Source organism: Erpetoichthys calabaricus, chromosome 3 (genome assembly GCF_900747795.2).
Source record: "Erpetoichthys calabaricus chromosome 3, fErpCal1.3, whole genome shotgun sequence".
Classification (NCBI taxonomy): domain Eukaryota; kingdom Metazoa; phylum Chordata; class Cladistia; order Polypteriformes; family Polypteridae; genus Erpetoichthys; species Erpetoichthys calabaricus.
In genome coordinates, this window is record NC_041396.2 from 285,216,916 (window position 1) to 285,239,167 (window position 22,252).

Sequence of the window (22,252 nt, forward strand, 5' to 3'; positions counted from 1 at the left end):
TACAATATGTCACAAATACAAATATGACATTCCTTATCTTTGGTGGTGAACATACTTAAAATGTAATTAAGGAGGTGTGTTTTAACAAAGTTATGTTTATTTATTTATTTGTTCATTCATGTATGTATTTGTTTGTTTGTTTGGATATAGGACCTCCTGAAGCATACCCCGGAAGAACATTTGGACTATCCTTTACTGCAGGAAGCGCTTCGGATCTCTAGCAGTTTCCTCTCTGTAGTCAACGAGGAAGTTCCAAACAAGAAAAGCACAGTAACCCTATCCAAAGGCAAAGTCAGTAACAAGATCAGTTTCTTTTTCTAATCTTTTTTTAGATACTTGGAAAAAACATAATTTAATAAAAAAAATTACATTTTACAAACAATTAATTCAAAATTATAAAAAAAATCTTTACTCAGCTGCAATATAAATGAATCAGTTCATAAGTAGATTTTTACTTTTATTTGTTAATGTTGCCTTTGAATTATGAAATTGTTTCTGTACAAATCAGTGTAAGTGTGCATGAGAGTGCTGTGTGATGAACTGATGTCCTGTCCTGATTTCTTTGTGCATTGTATCTAATGGTGCTAGAATAGGTTCTGACCAAAATAAACAGATTAGATAGATTCAGGTAATAAATGAAGGAATCAACTCCGTCTTTAGATTTGTTTGTAAAATAAGCTAACTCAACTCATATTTGTTCATGAGACATTAATGCCCACCTGCCACACTTTTTCTATAGCACAACAATTTGATTGTGGTGGTGGGTGGCGGGTCAGTTTCTGGAAGATCAGAGATCATTTTTGAAATTCAGGAAGGAGAATTTGTTTTATGGGAAAATTGTGAGTTTTGCTGTGTGTCTTCCATGTTTTTGACATTTATAGTGACATTTATTTGCTCAGCAGATGCTTTATTCAAACTGACTTACAAAAGAGGTCAATATAATTGAGTAATATCAGTTTGGGAACAAGTATTACAGGACACGAAAAGTAATTTTCCTCATTTTAAATGTTTACTCCTTAATGCGAGAAGCATTAGACATAAAATGCATGAGAACAAATAGTATTGAATTGAAACTATGATATTGCAGGAATTACATAGCTAAATGAGAGTGACGGAGAGGAATATAATATTAGTGGCTACCCACACTTCAGGAGAGACAGACAAGGAAAGAAAGGAGGGGGTGTAACTATATGTGAAAAATAATATTCAGGCCCACATCTTCAAGTTGGAAGAAGGAAACAACATCAGAATCACTGTGGGTTAGGCTAGTAAAGAAGAAAGACAAAAATCTGTTTATATGAGTTTGCTTCAGGCTGCGAAATTCTGATATGTATAACATATTATTCAATCAAATAAGACAGATGTGCAACAAAGAAGGAACAGTGGTCATGGGTGATTTTAACTTTGAGAACATTGATTGGGAAGCCCAAATTGGGAACACAAAAGAGGAAACTTAAATGGTGCAGATGGGAAATGACTATTTTTTCACCCATTTTGTCTCAAGTCCAATGCGTGGTGAATCATCTTTTCAAACAATAAAGACAGAGTAACAAGAACAAAAATTACTGATACTTTAAGCAACAGTGATCACAACAAGGTAAAATTTGAGATCATTTTTGAAAGCACACAAATGTACAGCAAAACAAAGACTTATAACTTGAGGAAAGCAGACTTTATAGGGTTGAGGAAGTATCTACAAAACATCAAATGGGAAAGCAAAGCTCATCAACTATAAATGACAGTTGGAGTCACTTCAGAGATCTTCTGATCCATGCTCAAAATAAGTTTATTCTTAAAAGTAATAAAAGAAATAGACTAAAAATATTATCCAAAATGGATAAATAGGAATATTAGTAAAAAAAGTAAAACTGAAAAAATCAGTGTACAAGAATTTTTTAAAAAGCCAGATAATTCTGACATAGAAGAACACCAGAAAGTACAGCAAGGGGTAAAAAAAAAAAAAGCATTTGAAATGTCAAAAGAGAGAGAGAGCAGGCACTGATACAGCGCGTTGTGCAACCACCACATGACAAGTCACCTCAGGATCTAAATTAGGACCCGAGTACAACCATGCAATAGGTGACACCTCAGCACCACACTAGTTTGAATGGAATAGAACAGTGTGAGGTTTTTTTAACTTACTTATTTATTTACTTTACAGTGGCTGGAGTGCCAATCCCTCCACCAAACCCCAACTTTTCCTTTGCAAGTTGGAGGACCTGTTTGCAAGGCTGGATGCAGGTTAATGTCATACCCTGAACAGAGCAATTGCAGGTCAAAGGCCAACAGAGTGGCATTGCTTCTGACATTTACAGGATTCAAACTGGCAACCTTCTGATTGCTGGTGCAGATCCCTAGCCTCAGAGTCACCACTCAGTCAAAAGAGAAATCAAAATAAAAATTGCTAAAGAAGCCAAAACAAACAGCATGCAATTTAATTTTTTCAGTGCTACTCCAGTAAAAAGATGACAAAAGAGAATTTAAGAAACCTTAGAGACACGAATGGAGAAAACATTGAAAATGTGAAGTAAATAGCAAATGAAATGAACAAGTAGTAAAGGAAGGAAAACATGGATTACCTCATGCAGAAGTAAACACAAATTCTGAGTTCACAGATATTAAAATAGAAGAGTCAGATGTGCTTAAAGCCCTTAATATATTGACTATAAGACTAATAAAACCCCCTGACCAGATGGGATCTTACCAATTGAATTGAAAGAAATGAAAGACATCTTCTATAAACACTTAGTAGGCATATTTCAGCAGTCACTTCAGAAAGGAGAAGCACCTGAGGACTGGAAAGTTGTAATTGTGACTCCAGTCAAAATGGATCTTAGTAATTATAGACCAATTAGTCTTATTTCTGTGGCATGAAATATTATTGAAACTATAATTAATACATTAGAAATTTACCTAAATGAAAATTTTAATGACACTGATTCTAGTATAGTTAGTAAATTTCATAGATGACACTAACAGACATTGAAGAGCCAGCAAAAAGAATTCAAAGTGACCTGGACAACCTTCAGAACTGTGCAAACACCTGGAAAATTCAGTTTAATGCAGAAACGTGCAAAGTGCTACAAGTGGACAAAAGGAACATCAATTATAACAAGATGCGAGACAGGAAGGATTTATAGGTTTATGTTGATGCAACATTGTCATTGACTAAGCAATGCACAAAAGCAATTAAAAAAGCAAATAAAATGTTGGGTTATGTTATAAACACTTGAAGGATCAAAACAAATAATGCACTGGAAAGACCAGATCTGGAGTACTGCTTGCAGTTCTTGGCACCACAGTATAACAAAGACATAGCATACTTCTTCACACAAAGAGTTGTGGGACTCAGGAACAAACTGCTGAGACATGGAGTTGAAGCAGAAACCTTGACAACCTTTAAGATGAACCTGGATGAGATATTGGGACAAATAGCTATTAGGTAAACAAACAGGCTTGATGGACCGAAGGGTCTCATCTCGTTTGTTAGATTTCTTATGTTCCGTTCTAGGGCAAGGATACAAAATTAACCATAACAAGTGAAGAGTTCAGAATAAAATACAGTGGACTTACAACTCCTAGGTTTACAAAAATAACAGCTAATATCAATTAGACAAAAAAAACAACAAACAAAACATCCTTCAAATGCTTAAAAACATTTTGAATTTCAGATGGAGGTGGGCAACTCATTTCATCAGCTAGGACAGCGTTTCTCAACCTTTAAGTATTTGCGACCAGTTTTCATAACAGTTTTAATCTGCCCCCCTAACATTTTTTTGAAACCCTAATAAAATTTATTCCTATATTTTTTGCTGCCGATACACCGCTACAAGTTTAAAATTTCCCTATGAATAGCGAAATTACGCTACATATGGCAACATTCGCGTCCCCTTTTTTGTTACTTCGCTCCCCCCTAGGGGACCGTGCCCCACAGTTTGAGAACCGCTGAGCTAAGATCTGCATATGAAAAAAATCTGGACTGATATTTGATACTACATGGAAATAAAATCATCAGATCTAATTGTTTGAGAAGGAGCATAGGACAGCACAAGTGTCTCCATATCATAATGGTGTTAATACATTGACAACTCTGTAAGCAAGCATCAAGGATTTGAACTTAATATGTGCCACTACAGGAGGTCAATATATTGATCCAAAAAGAACAGTGGTATGTGCCCACCTTGCCCACTACATGTGGTGCTGCATTTCAAATTATCCCCTACCAGCAGACAGATCAAGTGGACTAGATGTGACATGACCGTAAGATATGGTTTGATATTGCATGTATTGGATAGATTGAATCTGCAAGACTGTTAGACCATAACATGGACCCAAGAAGGAGACCTGGTCACTGATCACCACCTCAGTATTGTGTGCCAACTTGACGGATGTTAATGATAATGAGTAAAGCTGAGCAGAAATGGGGTGTTGAACAGATAGGCAAGCTCCATCTCTGCTAGGTTGAGCTGGAGATGGTTGCTATATCAGTAAGTGTGGTTCCTTGGCAGGAACGACAGGTACAGCTGCGTATCCTCAGTACAGCAATAATCAGAGAAACTATGGGACTGGATGACAGGGCCTAATGAGTAGACGTATAGGAAAAAGAAGATTGGGTTCAGCATCAATTCTTGGGGCACCCTTTTGCTTGATTAGTTCATCCCTGATGTCTCTCCACACTTTTAATCATATTCATATGAATTGCTTTTCATGTACCTTGTTAACAGAGCAACAATCTAGGTTGAGGGCTGCAATATTTATCCCAGACCCCTTCCACCATCAGACCCAGGAGCAATTGAATAATACATTTATGCTAGTTTTTTTTTTTTTTTACATTTGATAGCATATGATAACAGCTTTACTTTCAACAATATCTTTATGTATTTAATTAATGTTTATTACAAATGTAATTATTTAGATGATGCTTTAATTGTAAAATGCTCAGAAAGATGATTGTTATATTTAATTGGATCATTGTATTTTTTGACTTTATGGCCTGCTTGTGATGAGATTTGATTTGGCAACCTTAGGGTTTACAGACCAAGACCTTAGAGATCAAATCACAATTGCCTTTAATTTAATATATACTTCTTTATGCTTATTTAAACTGATGATATTAAATGAACTCTATTAATGTCAAATTAACACTTAAAAGTGTAAATATAAAAAGAGAGGACCAATATGTATACATCTAAAATGTTAATATAACAGTGCACCAAAAATGTAGTGTAGGTCAGCTCCATCCACTAAACTGGTAATTCTGCCCCTTCTGTTTCACAAAGATGCTTCTTTTCACAAAACATAGGTTGCAAATATTGCTTAGTCAAACCCGGTTCTCCAGACATGGCCCCATGTAACTTGTACGTATGTCCCAATGTGAGTGGCTGTTTCTGAGGATATGAGTGGCATAGAAAAACTTTGTTTGTATTAGAACAAGTACGATGCATTCAAAAAATAATGTAATTAATTTTTTCCCTCATCAAGCAATACTCAATACCCCAGAATGAAAGGGAAACAACAGGATTTTAGATATTTTTCAAATTTATTAAAAATAAAAAACTGAAATATCACATTGACTCAGATAGTCAGACCCTATACGTGTTGATGCACCTTTGGCAGCAGTTCCAGCCTGGAGTATTCCTGAGTTTGAGGAAACAAGTTTTACATGCCTGGATTTGGGGGTTTTGTGTCATTCTAGAGATATTTGATTTGGTTCAGGCTGATCCACTCAAGGACATACTCATAGCTGTCCAGAAACTACTCCTATGTTGTGTTGGCATTGTGCCTAGGATCATTATCCTGTTCGAAGATGAACTCTCCGGAGCTTTGCTCCATTCAGGCTTCTCTCAACCCTGACAAGCCTCCCAGCCCATGCCGCTGAAAAGCAACCCCACAATTTGATGCTGCCAACACCATTCTTCACCATTGGAATGGTATTGCTCAGGTGTTGCACGGTGCCTGGCTTCCTCCAGAAATTATGCTTAAAGTTGTGGCCGAACAATTTCATCTTTGTTTCATCAGATCAGAGAATCCTGTTTCTCATTGCTTGAGAGTCCATTAGGTGTCTTTTTCAAACTCCAAGAGGGGTTTCATGTGTCTTCTGGTCACTCTATCATAAAGTTTAGATTAGTAGAGTATTTCAGTGGTATTTATCCCTTTGGAAGTGTCTCCCATCTTCACACAGGCTTCTGAAGCTTTGCATGACCACCTTCCAATTGCTTAGTTTGACTGGGCAGTCAGCTCTAAGAAGGGTCACGGTTGTTCCAAACGTATTCCATGTATGAAGGCCACTGTGCTCTTGGAATTTTTTTTCTTTTTGTAGCTTTGCTGGGATCTGTGCTTCAACACAATTATGTTTCTTAGCACCACAGACAATTCCTTCAACGTCATAGCTTGGTTTTTGCTCAGATACACAGTCACCTATGGGACCATTTTAAAGACCTTTCTTAATCTTGTCCAAGCAATTGAAATGACCACAGGTGGACTGCAAACAAGGTGTACAACATCTCAGAAATGATTAATATAATTAAATGCACCTAAGTCAAATTTCAAGTGTCATAGCAAAGGGTCTGAATACTTGTGTGGATGTAATATTTCTGTTTTTTTTATTTTTAATAAATTTGCAAAAATTCCTATTATACTGTTTTGGCTTGTTATTCTGAGATATTTAATGTTGCTAGATGAGTATAAATGTAAATTATTTTAGCTCATGGCTGCAACATTAAAAAATGTAAAAAAATGAAGGCATTGTATTTTAGTATTCATGTGAATTATGTTTAAAAATAAAACTTGTTTTGGTTTTACTAGACTTTCTATTTAAAGGTCAGTCTCAAAGCATTTTAATCACTGGTCACACATTTTTTTTGCTGTATATAGTTATGCCTTTGTGCCTGTACCCACTCGTATATGCTGTGCAGCATAAACCGCAGATTCAACATTTATAGAGAAGATTTATCAACAGAGTGTACAAAAAAAGCCCATTGTCATGAGGTTTGAGTTTTCTGTAGTGTTTTTCCTACATTCTACCTACCATATTTAACTCCTTGGTTTAGGATGAAGAACAAAGATGTGTAGATAAGAGGAAGTCTGAGCATAGACTTCAGAAACAGACTTCACCTGTATAACTCCTAAAAGCGACCTTTTAAAATTTATCTTTAAAATACGCTGATAACAAAATGTGTCATTTTCAGAACTATATGCATCTATCTACAGTATAGTACTTTTTACATTTACAGATAGTTAATGTTTTAATGCAGTTAACAGGAGTCATTGATTTCAGGCTGCTGGATTTTTCCAGTTAAGAACATTAAAACACTATAAATTGTAACTCCCCTTTTTTTGTTCTGAACTCTTCAATTGTGATGGTTTAAGTTTGTACCCTTGTCCTAAACAGAACATGAGAACATAAGAAATTTGACGAGATGAGACCATTCAGTCCACTAAGCCCATCTGTTTAGCTAATAGCTAAGCTGTCCCAACATTTCATCCAGGCATGCTGATAAAGTACATGTGCGATGCCACTCCTTATTCAAGAAAAGATCCCAGTCGTCCCACTCCCACTGGAGAAAGACTTTCTGAGACTAAGGTCATAAAGTTTATGAAACCGTTTTTGGACAAATGCAGAACCGTAACAACAGTTGGGTAAAGTTCGACAGGAGCTTCCACCTGCAGCTAAAGTCATTCACATACTGAAGTAGCATTGCACATGTACTTTGTCAGCATGCCTGTGTCGATCAAACACAGGAAGCTCTGCAGTCTACTTTTGACTTTATGCTGTAGAAATATAAGTAAATAAGTCAAGGTAAATAACATTTGATCTGGCTTTTAAAAAATAACATGTTTTTCATATAAAGACCATCACAAAACATAATCACAAACAGAACTTTGCATGATACCTTGGTGAGCTCTGTAAGTCCTGCTTTTTCTTTGAAGGTCATGCATGTGGCACACTGACTGGGAGGATGATGCCCGACCTGTTGCAGCATCCAAGTGGTGCCATCTTTCGCCTTTATGCCTGGTGCAGCTGCATTATTCTTATGTGTGATTTGACGTTTCTTACGGGGAGGGCTTCTGTTCTCTTCCTCCGATGTAGAACCTGAATCCTCATCTGAATTCACCTCTGCTATAGCACGTCTTTTTTTGAAAACCACAGTGACAGATCGGGGGGAGCATGAATGAGATTGAGAGAATAAAACTGAATATTAAAAAAAACGCTAATAGATTTATGTCGGCTGTTAAAGACTCAAATAAATCAAATGTATGCTTTTATTCATTAATAGTAACAATAAGAGCTACTTACTACTCAAATGGTAAATCTACGAACAGCCCGGAATCTAACCCGCAACCTCTTGATAATGAGCCAGCAGTTTTTACCTCTGCACCACCCAACCAGTCGTGCCATCATCACACCCTAACCCGATTTCTTTTTCTTTGGTTATATTCTTGAATAAAAGCGCACTTGTTTTGTTATACTTGTACTTTTTGTAAAAGTGTTTACTTGATATTTGAATTTCACTGTTCACACATCATATACTTCATGCCAAAATTTGGTCATTAGTACTATAACATGAAAAAGTTTCTGTTTTAGCTATGTGTTCATCATTTCTTGCCTTACATTTTCTGACATCCTGCATTTACCCAGATCATTGTAGAACACACATGAAATGCATGTGTTCCAAATAATGATATATTATTTACCCTATACAACTTCAGGCACCGTACACCCAGCTAAAGAGCCTTTAGCTGGGAGAACTTTTTGTCCAACTTGAACTGCGGCTATGGGGGGCATGAGATAGCAGGCTGCTTGCTGCTTGTGCTGATCGACACATTTGCAAAACAAAAGACGCTAATCAAGATGTGTGAAGGAATTTAAGATGGCCCAGGATTACGACTTTTTTTCGTAGGCTTCAGGGATTCTAGTGTTAACTAGCATATGCTTTATTTTAAAACCTCAAGTGCTAGGTAGCTCTCTAAGCACTATTCCTTTTTATGTGTGCTTCAGAATAAAACCTCATTGGCTTGGCAGCTTAACTTAATGTGTGTTACATTTAATTTAAAGCCTAACTATTAACAAAGTACTCAACAATTATGAATATTTCAGCCAGTGAACCTCATTAGCTGAGTTTTCAGAATGTGTTCACAGAAAAAAAGGGTTATATCTTTTCAACAGCAGAGTAAAAGATCAGATGTGGTTTATAATAATTAACAAAATCTTTAACCAGCAAACTCAAAATTATATACTGTAACTGAAAAATATAATCACAAGTATATGGTGGATAATGGCAAAGAACACAGACATGCATTCTGAAAGAATACCCTAAAATCTTCCAAATCGGTCATTGTGCCCAGTCTCCTTATACTCTGTTATACAGCCCTAGGCAAGTAATTTGACAACTTTGAAACACCATCTGGACACAAAGACTGTATACAGTAGATATGATTATACATTTGCAGATCAGTAGTTATTAGAGGGAATGAGGCATAACACCCTGACTTGCAGGAATAGATAGATAGATGTGGATGCAGTGGATTCTCCATGATTGACAGGAGCCTGCTCAGTGCCCAGTGTGCTCAGTGTGTGAATACACAGCTGGCTTCTAATCTTGATTTTGATACCTGAAAATATTAGCACCAAACAGTTCTTATCCCAGGGAAAGGCCAAAGGCTTAACTGAAAATTGGCTTATCTTCTGAAAAAGAGTTGGCTTACTCGAGAATCTTTTCAGAGGACAGTTATTTAATAGGCTGTAACTGTCCATCCCCCATGGTGGTTTACCAAAAGCCAGCAGCCGTTGTTTTCCTATCATGTAGAATGCAGCTGTCTCTCATTTTGATGTGCAGACAAGCTTACAGCTGACAGAATTCTTAGGACAGTCAGGTCATTTGTGGTGGGTTGATTAATATACACATTGTAATGTGTACACTCGCTCCCAATATCCTACATACACACACAATGCATTAATTGCTGCTTAAAACTAATGTCATATTACCAGATTTCTAGTCAGAGTGAACATCACTGCAATTGTTGATCTTGTTTCCTAAGTAGACTAAGCAACAGCATAACCACTTTCCAACACATTTTCACAGTATTGCAAGCTCACCCCTTTTTGTGACAGCCAGTAGCTTTCTGCCTGATGGAGGTGGTTCCCGTTCAAAGCCTTTACAGGATTGGTAAATTCAGCCCAGCCATTTTTTTCCATCTGTTATGGTAGATAAAACATGCAACATCAGACAGACGAGTCTCTCTACTGCTTGTCAAGTCAAAAACACTTATGTTCCTTATTCCGTATAGCTGCACAATATGCAACGTACTTCCAGGTAAGTGCTTACTGGCTATCAGCTATCACACACACATAATCCCACCCATGGTTAAGACAAAATCAAACCTGCTTGACTTTTGTGAGTGCTAGTTGCAGACTGGTTGGACTGAGTCTCTGGGTAAGTCAGACAACACAACTGAACAATTTCAGGAGTGTATTGCAACCACTCCGACTGCATAGGATTATCTGAATGATGTCTGTGACTGAAACTCTATGGAAAAGTTATGTAATATAGTAGGGACCTTACATATTTCATTTTTAAAACTGGGTGCTGAATTGTTTGATCTGAAAATATACTTACAATTGTTAGATGAGAACCATTTGTGTATGGTAACCTTCTTTCAGAACATGAGGAATTAGACACTGTAATGGAAAAGTGGGTACAGAAAATGGATGGATGGATGAATGGATGGTGTCATAAAGATGCTGTAAATGTTAGCAAATCTTAAATGTTAGCAATAATGTAATCATTATTGGATGACTTTAAAAGTTGCTATATCTCTAAATTAGATTTCTATGTAATTTTCAGACTGCTTGAATTTCTTTTCATTCCATGTTTGGTTAATTATCTGTCTCTGTTGTTATTATTATTATTATTATTATTATTATTATTATTATTATTATTACTATTATTATTTTTAGGTTCGACAGCTAGTGAAAGATGGTTTCCTTGTGGATTTTTCAAATGGAAATCGAAGCTTTCGCCATATATTCCTTTTTACAGATCTTATCTTGTGTGCCAAATTAAAACAAGGGTAGGTATGTTCCCAGTGATCAATCGGTTAAATAATCAGTCAGTCTTTATTATATATATAGCACCTTACCCAGAAGCAACATTGCTTAGGGAAAGTGCTTTCTTTATTACAATTTAACTGAAAGATATAAAGGTAGCTAATACATTTTTAAATCTTTAGCAGAAACCATAAGAACAAAAGCTAAACAACAAATGACAATGTCATGAATCATGTCATTTTTATGTTCTTGATCATTATTTTCCTCTTTTAGAACCTTAGTATTTTGTTTGTGACATATTTGTTTATTTTTATGTTTAGGATGATGGCATTATTTTTTTGTTGTCATAGAATCTGTGTCTATCATGGGCACTGTTATCACAGACATGATCACTCACCACTATCGTGGAAAAAACATTTCTCTATCTTCAAAGAAGGCAGTTGCAGAGTCCAGATGAAAATGCAGAACAATCTTTTATTTGCACAGTGTTGTACACATATGTCTCAGTCCAATTAACTTCCTTTTATACTTTTTTCTAATTACATCACATTATCTAATACATCACGTCATCTTACTCTTAATAGGCAGAACTTTATTACCCCCTCAAATCAACTAAATCCACCAGTAATTCCTGACTCCTGTTGACTCTTGTATTACTCTGAACACTGCTTCATTAAGGGGGTGTTTAACGGATTGTCCTATTGATATTAGCACTGCTTTATAAGAGGGGTGTATCGGTTTTCTCTTCTGTTCATCCTCTCTTTCTGGAGGGATGCTCATTACTCATTTACTGTACCTTATTCTAACCTTTGTAAAATTATGTTGGTGGCTCTCTAAGATGAGGCAGAGACCTCTTTCACTTTCAAATTTAAGTTACATTTAGTTAACTCTTGGGCTGCATTCAATCCTTTTCCTTATGATTAATAATTCATTCTGTTATGGCATAATTTCAGTGTTGTCATAGGATTTTTGTCTGTCATAGGAACTGTCTTTACATCACTGTCCACCTAATTAACATTGGAACATCACAGGTTTCAGATAATTTAAAAGTATTTGACTTGCATGCCTTTTTTGCTTTGGGATTCTCATTTGTTAATTTGTCTTGTTAGTCCTTTACACTTCTTTTGACCACAGACTTTGCCTTTTCCTTTGTTAGTGAATTGTGCCTTTACTGTTATCAAACCTATCCTGGCCATAGACTTCAGATAATTCCTTTTCCACTGGCCTTACATCTCCTGGGGCCTCATGTATAAATGCTGCGTACGCACAAAAATGTTGCATACGCCTGTTTCCATGCTTACATTGCGATGTATAAAAACTAAACTTGGTGTAAAGCCACAGACATTCTCACGCCAGCTCAAACCATTGTGTATATATGTTTTCGGCTCAGTTTTGCAAACTGGCAGCACCCATCATCATCAAAGCAGTGCTACTGTTCCTGTGTGGTTTCCCTTTATTTTTTAGATTCACATTCCTGGCATGGCTTTATCAAATACACTGAAATTAACCGCCTATCATTTTTTAGTTTAAGGCATTTGATTGTACTCAACCTGTAACAATATAATGATGCACAGAATGGCCAAACTATTCCAAATATCATAGCTGCTTTAGCGTTGTCACTGTCAGTGCACCACTCAGAGTATTTTAACCGACTGTACCTGAGAGTGGAATCACAGTTGTACAGCAGCTGATCAGAAAGGCAAATTTCATGTTTTCTTGTGTAAACATGACTAAATAAAGAAACTTAAACCTAAACCTAAACATAGATAGGCTGGCTCTTTTCTTGCTAATCAGAATTCTAATTTATCTTGGCACAGATAAATAGTTTTACAATACCAAGTCTTTAAAGGTGATGTCCGATGTTATGTGGAGTTGTTGCTTTGTTGCTTCTCCTGATTCAAATGGAGGATTCTTCTTGTGTTGGAGTGCAGTCATTCTCCTTGCTACATGGTCCTTTGTTTGTGGTGTTCTGTGATGCTACTTTCTCAGCTTGATTTCTGCTGTTAGGCCCTTTGCTGTGTCTTCTGCAACTTTCATAGGAAAAAGCATTACTCTTTCTGGTACAAGAATTGAGATGCGGAAATTCCCTTCTTGAAGTGATGTATTCTCTTCTGGCCTTCAGAATGACACACTGTTTAGATTGGAAAACTGGATCTCAGCTTTTTTGTCCACAAAGATCATCAGCTTTTAGTTTAATAGAGAAAGGTTGTTTTGGAGATTATCAGTCATTTTTGGAGCATGTGCTCAGGAGTATCCCAGGGCCGAGTGCTCCAGGGAAAGAGAGTTTTTCCTGAATGTTTCCTTGAGAGAGCCACCTGAGAGAGCCCATAATTCCCCAGACGAGATGTTTACTAGTTTATGAAGAAAGGTGGAATCTCTCATGATTAGGTTAAAGTCACTTCCAGTTACAAAATCAGTGTCTCTTCATAGGTTGGTTCTATCAGAGTTGTCATTCATTCACAGCTCGTAGTTCTTGCTTGAGTACATTTTGTGCCTTCTGGCTCATGGGGGGCTCTGCAATGTCATATCCACTCTGATTTACACCTTCTTATCAGATGAAGTCCAGGCAGATCCTGGTACAAGCTGATGTTCAGTCTCTTAGTTTGGAATGTAAGTGAGGGAAGGCATAGCTGGATGCCTGCATTCATGTTAAATATGTGTGTCACTAAAGCCTAGCAGATTAAGTAATACTCACTTTGTCCCATGGAACTGTGGATGAAAAAGGAGAAGTGGTTAGTGATGGAAGCACCTGTCTGCTCAGGGTGGTGATGTATCATTTCTGAGAGCCACTAAGATATACACTAAACACATGTACATGGTACAAGATAAATAATAATATATGCATATTCATTAAACATGATTTCCTCAGTGGAAACCCATAGTGACTGTTTACCAATACAGCTGTTTTCAACACATGATTCTTGATTTTTGTCTTAATATTTGCTTCCATTATTTTGCCGGTGATGCATATTAATCTTACTGGCCCATAATTGCTTGGACCTTCCCGATTTCTTTTTGTTTTTCAAAACAATACTTGCTAGCTTCTAGCCCTTAGGAATTACCCTCATCTGAGGGATGTATGCAAGTATGTACATGAGTTGGCCCTATAATGGACTGCTGCCCCTTCCTGCAGTTGGTTCTTGTCTGGAATCAGTGCTGCTGGGATATGCTCTAACCCTCCACAACCAAGAATAGGATTAAATAACTTTGAGAATATCATTGCATTATTTAACTAATTAATCTGAGATGTATGAGAGCATAGTGAAGCTGCCTCACTGTTTCAGAGACCTAAGTTTGAATTCAGTCTTGATCACTGCCAATTCATCACATTCTCTGCATTTCCACACGGGCTTTTCTAGATTTTCAAGTGTCCTCTTACATCCTTAAGATGTTCAAGTTGGGTGAAGTGGAGACAGTAAATTGATCTGAAATTAATTGGTATCCCGTTCCCTCAAATTCCCACCTTGTATTTACTGCTGCCACAATACCAGATGGAGCATTCTGCTTGAAGAAGTTCAACTAATTAAGGAATTGCACACCGTTCCTTCTATAAGTTCCATTCCTGCATTTCCCAATACTCTGAATATTGTTAAAGTTGCTTCTCATTAATGTTATGTCCAAATGTTCATCAATATTCATGTTTCTTCAGGAAGCACCCACACTACAGGTTTGATTGGTACCTTCCTGTTTCTGGATTGACTGTCCGTTGTGGCCAAGAGTGCAATATTCCTTCCTGCTATCAATTAAGAATGAAGGATTTGAAACAGAAAATATTTCTCCTAAGACGCAACATTCAACAAGAGAAGGTATTTTACTAAGTCAAGGGGTCTGTGTGTAATTTTGTTGCATCCGTTCTCTCTCTACAACCATTGTTTGTCTTCCTCACATTTTTTGTTCCTACTAGATGCTTCTTCTCCTCACCTTTCTGCTATGCAGCAAAGACTTTTTGTCAATTGCTGCTCAAGGTCCATTGCCTCTTGCTAGGAAATCTTTCTTTTATTATTTGAGTCTTTGGAACTCTCAGCAGCCAAGATCAATGGGGCTTATGTTTCCTATACTCTTCAGGTTGTCACTCCAACTTTTTGTTTTTCAGAGAGGTAGTAAAATCTTAGCGATGCGTACATGTGACCGGGCCAAAAAGAAATTGCTGGAATATGAGAGCTGGATGTTGACACATTCTCCCACAATACCTCTGGAACTACATAGCCGCTATGGAAAGGTATAGTTTAACTAAACTCTTTGTAAAATTAATGAGATATGAACTCTTCACCCAAACCCATCTATTGACAGTGTTATCTCTTGACACTCCGGTTCAAGGTTCCATAGCACTCTCCAGACACTTCACTCTCTGTTTGAGATTCACCTTGATCCTGCGATCACCCAGTGCTTTTAATTCCCAGCTGTTAATTTATTGTTTCGTCCTATCAACTATCAAAATAGTGCATGGGTTTTGTGTCAATTGGCCTGCCACACATAGGGACCATCTGCACTGTACTGTTCTCAATGACGTGAGTTGTCACAGAACTGCCAATGACATGAGTTGTCACAGAACCGCAGCCATCAATATGAAAAAGTAAAAACATTAATGCAGATACTAGACAATATTTTGACAATAATCATAGAAATGACTATATTCAGAATTCACTATATCTAAATAATCCTTCAAAAAACACATAGTTCTTTTAGCATAGATTTTTTTATTTTGAAGTGGTTCATTTTGTGTCGAACTTCAAGGTTCCTTAACACAAAAGTCTCAAAAGTGCCCGCTAGAAGTGAAAATACCATCAATCCCCGGCTAGTAACAAAGAGGGCAATAAAGAATTTGTCAGATCTCAGCCAGGGTTCCTTCTTTGGCTGGGATTCAAGTTCATGTTTAATGTCTCTTAATTTATGTACATAATGTTTATTCTTCTCTTTCTATTTTGCTTATCTTTTAATGTTTCCTTTGTATTTTGACCATTCTTTGCCATTTGTATTGGGACTGTGTTTACCTTGGATTACCTTGCCTTTAGGCAATTCCATTTTGTGCTCCATGGAGCTTCTTGTGCTACAGAAAATTTTTGGTAAAAATAAATCATTTATTTTATAAAGTTTCTTCAAGGCCCTTTTTGTTAGTAGTTGAGGTTTTTATGGCAATCTCCCCCTAGTGGTCAATTTTGGAAGTATTTTTGGGACAGTTCACAACAGAATATTTATACATAAAAATATTTCTTTTCACAGAAAATGCTCTGCAACCAAATAAAGCTCTGAGGAGCAATGTCATTAAACTCAAATTCAAAGAGTAGTCAAAAATACAAAGTACAGAGGTCAAGTATTCCAGAAATCACAAATAATCAAAAAGAGCAAACACAGGATAACTAACCATGTGCCATAAGTGCATTCATAATGAACTGCAAGGGACTGTTTTTTTCTCAGCCTTTACAGGGCAGTTACCCTTAACAATAGGCAGGTGGCACCATCTCTTGGGAAATCATCCACATGACACTTGGAAAATAGCAAATAAACAAAATAGACATTAAAGAGACTTTTGAATCCCAGCTGGGGAGAAGCCTGGCTGAAACGTAACATGGACTTACTCTTATATGTATACTGATCTCTTGCTCTGAATGTCCTTTGTTGTCAAATAACATAAAAAGTGTTTATCATATCAGTCTCGGATCATTTTAGTGGCGTTACTAATCACCAAAGGGGAACACAACAGTGTCTGACACTTGCTAAGATAAATGAGGAATCTGGAACAGTTCCTGAAGCGTTACTTCTGCATTACTTCCACTATTCTGTTATTGCTGACCCAGCCAATTGTGACTTCAGTTGACATCTTCAAAAGTCTCAAATGTGAATGTAAACTGGATCAGGAGAACTTTTTAAATAGTAAATTATGTACCTAAAGACACTAGAGAAGGGGTGTCCAACTCCAGTGCTGGTGGGCCGCAGTGGCTACAGGTTTTCATTCTAACACTTTTCCTAATCAGAGAGTAGTTTTCACTGCTAATTAATTCCTTTTACCTTCATTTTAATAGCCATGTTTTTAAGGATTCAGTTTTTTCAATTGATTTGTTTCTTCATTAAATAGCAGCCAAATAGAAATGTGAAATGAGCCAAAACATGACCAGCTAAATTGGATAGTCACACTCCAGCCAGTCTCTTAATGAGAAGCCAGTTCTTGCTGTTAATTAAAGCCATTTTTGAATATCATGACATGTTGTTGCTCTCATTCTGCCAGAGCAGACTGTTGATTTTCTATTTTTTCTAAGACCACTGTCAAGATGTTTTGGTAACGTGAGCAGACCAACATGACTGAGACCTTAACCTTTCTTTATTTTAAGGTTAGCTGGTCATGTGGCAGCTTGTTTTGTGTCTCATTATTGTTTGGCAGCTCATTAAGGGAAAAGAAACACCTAAGCGGTCTGAGTCACATCAGTTAAAGCCAAGGCAAAACAAGTTAATCAGCAGCAAAAACAGCTCACTAATTAAGAAGATGGTTAGAATGAAAACCTGCAGCCACTGCGGTCCAACAGGACCAGAGGTGGACACCCCTGCACTAGAGGAAATTAGGGAGCAGTGCATTTAAGACTATATCCAGGATGTACTTCTTTAAGCAAAGAGTCAGGGGTATCTGGAACAAATTACTAAGCCATGCATTTGAAGTGAGAATCTTAAAAACTTTTAAAAAGTATCTGGATGTGATATTGTTCAGGTAATTCCAATTGATTGATCATACACAAAATTTTAATTCATGTTCTTTCACATGCACTCCCCTAAAATTAAGTCCTGGCTGGGCCCTTGCCCATACATTCCATAAAACGGACAGTAGAGGACAAAACACTTTAGTCATTTGGGAAATATTGCACTTTACACTTTTGAAACAAACAGCTGTAGAGACAGCACCCACATATCACGAAACAAAGGTCTTAATATAACAGGAACATGACAAACTTCCTTATCTGTGGCTGAGCTCTTGACTCTGCTATTATATGCAGTAGGTTTGGTTCAGAGGAAAGGTTCCAAAAGATCGATGGCTCAATAACTTCCAATATAAGAACATTTGGGTATTAAACTATTTTGAGACATTCGGTGAAAAGAGGTGTAGAAGTTGCTCTTTTTTTAATCCTGAAATATTATTTAAAAAATGAATCCGATTACAAATACATATAGATAACTTCTTCTTTCTTTTTTCTCTCTGTAACTAGAACAAGTTCTTTAATATCTGAAAGATTTTGTACTTGTCCATCGCCCAGTCTTGTCTCTTGAGGTTTACATTACAAATTACCATAATAACTTGGAGCAATGTGTGCATTTTTGGCTTGCAGGGCTATAAAAAAGACATGGCAGTGCTAGAAAAATTCAGAGAACAACTAGCTTATCCCAGGACTTCAGAGGATGAATTATGTGGAAAGATTGGAAATGGAACCTTTTAAGTTTAAGCTAACAGAGATTAAGAGGTAAAATGATTAGGGAAGTTTATCTTCACACAGAGAACCATAGGTTACCAAATACTGTGTGTATACAGTAGCACTTTAAGGACTTTCAAAACTCGATTTTATTTTGGAAGAATTAGGTGTATAGGATTGGTAAGCTTTGTTGGGCTGAATGACCTGTTTTTGTCTAGATTGTTCTAATGTTCTAATACAGTGCTGAACATTCTTAATACAAATTTTAGCTAAAATAGGTTTATATGAGTGTAGAACATTAGAACAATTTTGACCAGAATCAGCCATTCTGCCCAACCATCTTACAAATCATATTCACCTAAATTTTGTAGAATGACATCAAGTTCAGATTTGAAGGACCCCAAAATCCATCTGTCTACATTAATACTTAGTAACTTATTCCATGTGTCAATGGTTCACTGTTCAAAAAAAGTCTTTATTATTTGGTCAAAATTTACCCTAAACAAATTGTGTCCACATGTTCTTGTTGAAGAGTTTATTTTAAAGTAGCAGTTGAGATCCATCCCATATTTCCTTCTTAACTTTAAATAATTAGATCATGTAACCAATTCCTTAAATTACAAAGGTCCAGCTCTTTCAGTCTTTCCTCAAAGAACACACCATGCTATCCTGGAATCAGGCTTGTCACTTATCTCTGATCTTTCCTCTATTTCTGCTCTGTATTTTTCGCGGTATGGAAATCAAAACTGTAAGCAGCATTTCAGAGGAGGCCTCACCCTTGAATTACAAACTATAAGTATAAGTGGGGCGCTATATGAAACTAACATCCTATTAGCCTTCTTGATTTCTTCTGTTACCTCTTTGGATGTAGAAAGTGAAAAAAACACTACAACTCCTGGGTCCTTCTCATAAGGTGTCCATACCAGTTTCAGTCCTTCCACTGGGCATTGTGAAATATAAATTTAATACTTTTACTTCCCATGTCTAATACTTTTGAATTATTTCAATTAATTTAATCTATTATACAGCCCAAGCCGGCAAGTTATCTGTAACAATTTATCTGATTCTACATTATCTGCCCTCCCTCCTAGTTTGGTATCATCTGCCAACTTAACCAGTTTGTTATTTATACTCTTATCAAGATCTTTTATGCATATTGAGAAGAGCAGGGGCCTCAGCACTGATAATGTCTGAAGGATACAGCTTTTAGCATTATCAAATTTTGAAAAAGGTTCTTGCACCATAACTGTTCGTTTTTGGTGTTTAAAGCAGTTTTGCACTTGAACTTCTGTTTCTTTTAATCTCTCACAAGGGACCTTGTCAAGCTAAATAATGTAATTTGCAACTTTCTGGTTATATACTTTTGTTTCTTCCCCATATAATTCCAGTATGTTAGTTTAATTAAATCCACCTCGACTGCTCACTAATGCTACTGTTTTTGTCATTTGTTGTTTGATCTATTCCTTAATGATTACTTCCGTTAATTTGCCTGTGATGCAGTTCAGCTGAATGTCCTATAAACTAAATGTATACACCATTCAGCCTCAACATTATAATCATCCACTTAATACTGTGTAGGTCCCCCTCCTGCCATTAAGACTGTACTAAATTATCGAGGCTTGGACTCCACAAGACCTCTGAAGGTGTCCTGTCGTATGTGGCACCAAGACATTAGCATCATATCGTTATAGTCCTGTAAGTTATGAGATGGGGCTTTCAAAGATCAGAATTGTTTTTCCAACACATCCCACAGATGTTCGATTGGATTGAAATCTGGTCAATTTGGAGGCCAAGTCCACACCTTGAACTCTTTGTCATGTTCATCAAACCATTCCTGAACAATTTTTGCAGTATGGGGACTAGGCGGTCTCGTGGCCTGGAACCCCTACAGATTTTATTTTTTTCTCCAGCTTTCTGGAGTTTTTTTTTTTGTTTTTTCTGTCCACCCTGGCCATCGGACCTTACTCCTTTTCTATGTTAACTGATGTTGTCTTATTTTAATTTCTTATTTTGTCTTTTATTTTTATTTTCTTCATTATGTAAAGCACTTTGAGCTACTTTTTGTATGAAAATGTGCTATATAAATAAATGTTGTTGTTGTGGCAGGACGTATAATCCTGCTAAAAGAGGACACTGCCATCAGGTAATACTGTTCCCATGAAGGGGTGTATGGTCTGCAACAATCTTTAGGTAAGTGGTATGTGGCAAACTAACATCAACTTGAATGATAGGACCCAACATTTTCCAGCAGAATATTGCCCGGAGCATCTCTCTCATTCTCTTCATTCATCAGCCTCTCAAAGTACTCTTTCCATCTGCTCAACACACCCTCCTCGCTTGTGAGTATGTTTCCATGTTAATCCTTTATCACCCTATCCTGCTGCAATACAACTCCTTTCCCAGCTCGGTCCCTATGTCTAGACAATAGTTACAAGATTCTTTCTCCCTCCTTAGTGTACAACCTCACATACAACTCATCATACTCCTTTTCTTTAGCCTTTGCCACCTCTCTCTTCACCTTAAGCCTTAGCTCCTTGTACTCTTGTCTGCTTTCTGCATCTCTCTGACTCTCCCACTGCTTCTTTGCCAACCTTTTTCTCTGTATACTCTCTTGTACTTCCCCATTCCCCACCAGGTTTCCTTTTCCTCCTTCCTCTGTCCAGATGTTACGCCCAGCACCCTTCTTGCTGTTGCCCTTACTGCTTCTGCTGTAATTGCCCAGCTGTCTGGTAACTCTTCACTGCCACCCAGTGCCTGTCTCACCTCCTCCCTCGACTCAACCTTGCAGCCTTCCTTTTTCAACTTCCACCATTTGATCCTTGGCTTTGCCCTCATTCTCTTCCTCTTCTTGATCTCCAACATCATCCTACAGACCACCATCCTATGCTGCCTAACTACACTTTCCTTTGCCACCACTTTGCAGTCTATAATCTCCTTCAGATTGACTCTTCTGCATAAGATATAATCTAGTTCTGTGCAACTTCCTCCACTCCTGAATGTACCCTATGTTCCTTCCTCTTATTAAAATATTTTTTCACCATTCAGCCATGTACATCCTTTTCACAAAATCCACTATCATCTGACCTTCTTCATTCCTCTCCTTGACAACATACATATCCATCACCTCCTCATCTCCTCTGTTCCCTTCATCAACATGTCCATTGAAATTTGCTCCAATCGCCACTCTCTGTCCCTTGGGTACACTGTCCATCACTTCATCCAACTCACTCCAGAAATCATGTATCTCGTCCATCACACACAATTATGCACTAACAACATTCATCATCACACCTTCAATTTCCGGCTTCATAATCGTCACTCCATCTGACACTCTTTTCACCTCCAAAGCATTCTTGACATACTTGTTCCTTTAGAATAACCCCTACCCCATTTCTTCTCCCATCCACACCATGATAGAACAATTTGAATCCACCTCCAGTCCACCTGGCCTTACTCCCCTTCCATTTAGTCTCTTGCATGCACAATATATCAGCCTTCCTTCTTTCCCATCACATCAGCTAACTCTCTCACCTTACCAGTCATATTGCCAACATTCAAAGTTCCTACCCTCAGTTATACTCTCTTTACCTATCTCCTCTCCTCCTGTCTCCGGATGCGTCTCCCCCCTTGTTCTTCTCCTTCTTCAACTAACAGTAGCCCAATTTCCTCCTGCACCTTGTTGACTAACAGTACTGGTGCCGGTTGTTGTTAACCCGGGCCTCAAACAATCTGGTATGGAAATCTATATTGTTGTCCGCATATTGATCTGGCAAAATTTTACACCTGGTGCCCTTCCTTATGTAATCCTCCCCAT

The 22,252-nt window shown here is 37.3% G+C and overlaps 1 protein-coding gene across 2 annotated transcripts in view; it reads left to right on the forward strand.

Annotated features, from left to right (window-relative positions):
* Positions 1-22,252, forward strand: part of si:dkey-33c9.6 (active breakpoint cluster region-related protein) — a 191,962-nt gene that overhangs the window by 110,472 nt on the left and 59,238 nt on the right. For both annotated transcript variants that reach the window (XM_051924339.1, XM_028798470.2), the window contains exons 9-12: positions 151-291; positions 10,958-11,070; positions 14,697-14,853; positions 15,141-15,266. In XM_051924339.1, coding sequence (XP_051780299.1) covers positions 151-291; positions 10,958-11,070; positions 14,697-14,853; positions 15,141-15,266 — 537 coding nt within the window. The remainder of the gene's footprint in view (positions 1-150; positions 292-10,957; positions 11,071-14,696; positions 14,854-15,140; positions 15,267-22,252) is intronic.